This window comes from Gossypium hirsutum, chromosome D06 (assembly GCF_007990345.1).
Source record: "Gossypium hirsutum isolate 1008001.06 chromosome D06, Gossypium_hirsutum_v2.1, whole genome shotgun sequence".
NCBI lineage: Eukaryota > Viridiplantae > Streptophyta > Magnoliopsida > Malvales > Malvaceae > Gossypium > Gossypium hirsutum.
Window position 1 is genome coordinate 4,234,648 of NC_053442.1, and position 5,750 is coordinate 4,240,397.

Here is a 5,750-nt window from a genome sequence, read left to right on the forward strand (position 1 = left end):
CAATTAAAAACGAAATTAACAATTAGACATAAATTTTAAAATCTATAAAATATAAATAAAAAGAATAAATTTAAAATATAACATATTTCTTCTTGATGTAATATTTTTTTTCAATATTTTAATGCTTTTACAATATATTTCTGGTTTGTTCATCTGCGACCAACTTTGATGTTGATTTTTGATATATTTTTCTCAATTCTTGTTCACATTAAATGTGGTTTCTAGGACTTTTATGTATAGTTTATAATTCATGGGTTGAATCGAAAAATCAAACATTGACTAATTTAATAATTCACAATTGACCGATAATGATGTTTACCTTTTAAAAACCACATAAATAAATTTAATACAATATTTTTTCATATTTAAAAATAAAAATTATAAAAACATCCCAAAATCCCGAGATGACAAGCCATTGAGAACCCAAATCGACATGTCGACTTGGGATTACGAAGATTTTATATCTCTTTCTGATATAATCATTGCCTCGTAATCACCCTAAATCGTCAGTTGCCATATCGATTTGAAGTTTTCTTATATAATTCATATTATTCTGATAATTAAATTCTTTTTGGTTAAATATTGTTTTCCATATTATTCCGAAAAAACCCTAATAATTAACTAATAAAAGGTAAAATAATTCATCAAACCTTAATAAAGTAAGTGCCACAGGAAAGTTTCATAGAATAAGTGGTTATTTTCCAAACCAAATGAGCAAGGGGAATTTTTTTCAACCTTAGGGACATTTGAAAACTCTTCACCCCACTTCTTAGTTATAGCTATTTTGTTAGTTATAGCTATATTACACAAGTATAAATCTCAAAATGAGTACATTAGAGAGTATGCTGTGATTTTTTTGATAAGTGATTATATGTATCTGTATAGTCTAGCTTTCAAATTCTCATTAAAATTGAGAGATAGAACCCTTATAGGGCAACATTGATTTAATGGAGAGTCCACTGGCTCCCGACTAACAATACTTTGTAACTTAACTTAATTGCAAGGTTAAGGTCTTGGGCACTTTAAGATCTAAAGTTCGAGTCTCACTTTGTATATATCATGTCTGAGTTCTCAATCTACATTTATTTTTGGTTTATATCCTACCTTATGTAAGCTTAATTGCATGGCTACGACCTTGTGAACACTAAGATCTCAAGTTCAAATATCACTTTGTGTAAAATCATATGCAAGTTCTCAATCTATATTTTATTTGATTCATGTCCCATTATATGTAGACTAGATATAAATTTATATGTGCATACCATATGTGAACTTTCTAAATATTTATTATGATATAAGTCTAGACATATTTCGATTATCAATTTAGTCGTACTCTATAATGACTTATTCTGGAAAAACTTTTAAATAGTAATCCAACATGTTGTATTTCACTAAATATTATATTATAATACAATACGATTTATAATTTAATTTAGTAATAAATAAAATATTTTTATAACTAATTATTTTATTGTTATTTTTATAAATATGATGATAATGTACTTCAACACACTTAAATACACGTCTTTTTATATTGATAATAATACTTATATCAATTAAATTAAGACGCAATCAGCATATTATTCTTATTTTTAATTAAAACAATAAAATATTGAAGATAAAAGTAATTTTTCCATTTTACCCTAGTGAAATAGGTGGTTATTTCCCATACAATATGAAAGCTCTTCCCATAAATTTTCAATGCACTTCCTAATTATAATATAAAATATGCTCTAAATGATCTTCATGTTTTTAGAAATTAATCCTCAAAATTTTTAATATAAAAATACAAGTCCAATTATTAATACTGTTAAAATTCTTTTATTAAATTCAAATTTATTACCGTATCAAAATTTTTCCTTTCAAATATAACACCAATAAATTTTAAAAAATAAACATATTATCAATTAAATTTAAATATTAAAAATTAAAAAATAAATAAATTAAATTCTTAAAAATAAAAATATATTAACTAAATTTAAAATTTGAGGAAACTACAAAAATTTATAGCATAATTCAACCTTTTTCTACCAACCAAGTTTTTTGTAAAAGCTTTTCCAAGCACTAAAATTAGCCATTTTGCCTCAACTTCAAGAAAAGTCTTCATCCTCACAGGAAACACATTTGCTCTCCAAATCCAATAGCATTCATATTCAAAGTCAACAATTTTAGTGTCTTTTAGCTTCCTTTCCCTCTCCACTATGTTATAAATATATATTATTAGAAAAACACAGTCAAAAGTTAAATCAGCTTCTTTTCTTTCCCTGCCAATTTGATTAAATGAAATACAACTTCTATAAAGATTCCAAATCATATACATGCAATCACTAACATGTAAACCTAGAAACCAACTTACAACTATATCAGCAGCATACTCAAAACCAATTATTATAAGCATTAAACCGAAAATTAAGGGTGAGTTTAGATGGGCAAGTGCGCACGGTACGGTGTGTTTAGCTACTTTTTTGTCTCAAGCTACGATATTACTACAGTTTCTACTTTCACCGCCACCGCCATTTTTATACTAACGGCAGGTAAACACACTGTCCATCTAAACTCAACCATAAAAAAAATCTCGATCAAACTCACACATGATTGGATTTAAAATTGAGCCCTTAAAATTCCCAAAGTCTTTTATTTGCCATTAAACCAAAACCTAGTCAACTTGATACCATTGATATTCACTACAAGTAGTCTAGTCATGTTTTGCGTATCTATAGCAAATGTTTGAATGACACGTGACATGTCACGTGTACCTCATAATAATGTAAAAACCTCTTATTTTTAACCATAGAATTAGATGAAGTTTTAATCTAATATTCAAGAACTAATTTGCCCTTTCTTTAGTAGAATAGCAAAATGCAATCCGACTCTGAGTTTGGGCAAAAAGGATTAACTTTAATTTTAAATACATAGCTTCTATACAATAGTCATACTCGAGCACATATCCATATCCAATTTTCCTATCCTTACAACTCCTAAGCAAAACTTATATAAATTACTTCAAATCTATGGATAAATCCACATAGGATGACTAAAACAGGAACAAAGAGCTAATCCAATTATTGGCCAACAGGATTCTATACTTCATATACTATTCCACTATGGGCTAAAAGAAGATTAGCAGAAAAAAAAGCATAAACAGCACCAAATATAGGCAGATGAACATAGTTTTAAAGTATCTGTTTTACATGACAAAGATTAAAGGAAAAAAAAAAAAAGAACCCAGAAACAAGCTTCTAATTCTAACTGACCACGGTAAGATTTTCTTTTTGTTTCTTTATCCAACCACTGGTAATTGAATAAAATTATCCATCAACCCTATCCATGTACAAAAAGACTAAAACCTTATATATATAATTTTTTTTTCTTTTGAAGAACTTACCAAATTATCAAAGACTTCGCCATTTTGGGATGGGCACGGGCACTGTTGGTGAAAGAGGGAATCCTAGTTGACCCGAATTTGGAGAAAATAGCAAGCTTGGGGAAAGTAAAGCATAGGGTGAACGTGGGGAATTCAAGCAGCCGAATGGTAGTGGTGATGATACCTGTGGCTGTTGCTGCGGCGGCGGCGGCGGAGGTTGTTGTTGTTGTTGCGAGGCGGTCAAGTTGTTCCAACGGGGTGAAACGAGTGGGGCTAATGGTGGGAACCCAGTGAATTGTTTTGGGTTAGGATCAACAGAGGTGGATAAGGAGTTTTGTAGGCAACGCATATAGGCAGAGACAGGGGATTCGGCCGCCGCGAGTACAGTCGGGAGTGGTGGGAGTGGTGAAAGAGGGGCGGTAGCAGGTGGCCTTTGATTCATGAAGCTATTAACAGTAGGGCCACCGACGGGAGGGTTAGATTGAGAGCAACCGGAAGGGTTCATATTCATCATGGGAGAAGGACGATTACTAACATGCGGCAAAGGAGGAGGTCGGATCCTTTGAAGCCGAGAGCTATGTGGTTTGGGTTGGTGGATTGGCTGCGGAGTAGAAAAGCGCTCGTGAGCCGGTGAACCGGTAAGCTTCTGCACCACATCCCTGAAGTCGTTTTTGTTGATGTTATAAACAGGTGGCTGGTGTTGTTGAGCCTGGAGACCACTTTGGCTAGGATTCGGAGGCGGCGGTGGCGGAGGCGGAAGCGGAAGCTGAGCCTGTGTAAGATTCTGGGTCAGTTCAAAAGAAGACTTCCTGATGAGCGGACCAGCGGCGGAGGCAGCGACGGCGGCGGCGGTGGTGGAAGAAGAGGGTTTAGATATCTTATGGGAAAGCTTGTTAAGGTGTTTAAGGTAATGATCTCTATTGTTAGCAGTGGAGCTATTGCTAGTAATGGAGGATTCACCAGAAGATTGACAGCTTTTATCCATTTTTAAACCCTTTTTTCTCTATCTGTCAATGGATCTAACAAACGATTTGTATATGTAAGCAAAACAATAAGTGAGATTTTGCAGACACAAATGGGGGGTTTAAGGGTCGGCGAGTAGGGACAAAGGCAAAGAGATGAAGAGGGAGATAATGGAGGTTTCTTTCATTTATTTATGGAACCATAAAAGATGATAGGAATGATGGGTCTAAAAGACTTTCACCCCTAACCATTTTTAAGTGAAGAAAAGAATATTATGTCTTTATCTATGCCACAGTGCCATTCCCCTGCTTATTCACTGCCTTCCCCTTTTTTAAGGGTTAATTGCATCTTTTATACCTCAAATTTGCGTGCGTTTTAAGTTGATTGATATGCGATTCAAGAATTTAATCAAAATATTTTAAAATTTAAGAAACTGTCAATTAAATCTAGCTCGATTGATATGAGTATTATTGTTAATATGAGAGGAAGTGAGTTCGAGCGCACTAAAATATATTATATCTTATTTATGAGTCGAAAAAAGATTTCTTGTTTTTCAAACATGGGGAAATTGCAAACTTGGTTGGAAAGAGAGGAGCAATTGAATTTTATTGGGCTCCTTAAATTGTGTAATTAATGGAGTGCTGATTTTTCCAACCAAGGAAAATAATTGCCCTTACTTTTCTTTCTCTTTGGTCTTGGAATTTACGGAATCTGGTCAAAGTTCCGTTTAAGATAGAATTTGAAACGGACGACCGTAATTTTTCAAATCCAAATTGGCCTTATTTCTTTATATTTGGTACTTCATTTGTGCTTTAAGACCCCCAAAAACAAAGCTGCAAAAAGGGGTTTTTCAACATCCTCTGCCCACACAATCAGATCAATCTTTCACATTTTTCAGTGTAAGATTTTCCTTTCTTTCTCTTATTCAAAGTAACTGGAATTCAAAATTTGGGTCCGCAATCACAATAAATACGATAATATTAGATCGAGTAACTCGGGACCGAGCTTTGGTTTAGGAGAAAATGAACCAAACTTGGATGGTAAAATGGGAATGGGTGAAATTGACAGAAAATTGCATGGATTTGAAGAGTGGTGCAAAGTGTGAGGGATTTTTAAGTAACTATTTGAGTCAAGAAAAGGACTAAAACCACAAGCAGAAATGCATTGCCCGTTAGCACAACTTGTGGTAAAAGGGAGACAGAGAATCTGAAACAATTATTAATATAATGTGGGACACTTTAGAGAGGCAAAGACTGGCCCATAACACCATACCCTTTTGCTCATTCATTTGTTTTTGATTAAAGGTGTTACTGTTCCAAGTCCCCCTCTTCTAACTTGTTAGCTATGCATTTAAACTAAGGTTTTAAGAATCGAATCGTGGGATCGATTACACCGTCAATTCTCATTTCAATCGGTCTGATTG

The 5,750-nt window shown here is 33.2% G+C and overlaps 1 protein-coding gene across 1 annotated transcript; it reads right to left on the bottom strand.

The window, feature by feature from the left end:
• Positions 1 to 1,960: 1,960 nt before the first annotated feature.
• LOC121218231 (VQ motif-containing protein 9) lies at positions 1,961 to 4,592 on the bottom strand. Its single transcript, XM_041095099.1, has 2 exons — positions 3,386 to 4,592; positions 1,961 to 2,199 (listed from the first exon to the last, which is right to left on the bottom strand). The coding sequence occupies exon 1, from the start codon at positions 4,347 to 4,349 to the stop codon at positions 3,393 to 3,395; it is 957 nt and encodes a 318-aa protein (XP_040951033.1). The 5' UTR covers positions 4,350 to 4,592; the 3' UTR covers positions 1,961 to 2,199; positions 3,386 to 3,392.
• Between the last annotated feature and the right edge of the window lie 1,158 nt (positions 4,593 to 5,750).

Excerpts from the sequence above, each read along its gene's own strand:
- LOC121218231 (XM_041095099.1), bottom strand. The coding sequence starts at position 4,349 with ATGGATAAAAGCTGTCAATCTTCTGGTGAATCCTCCATTACTAGCAAT.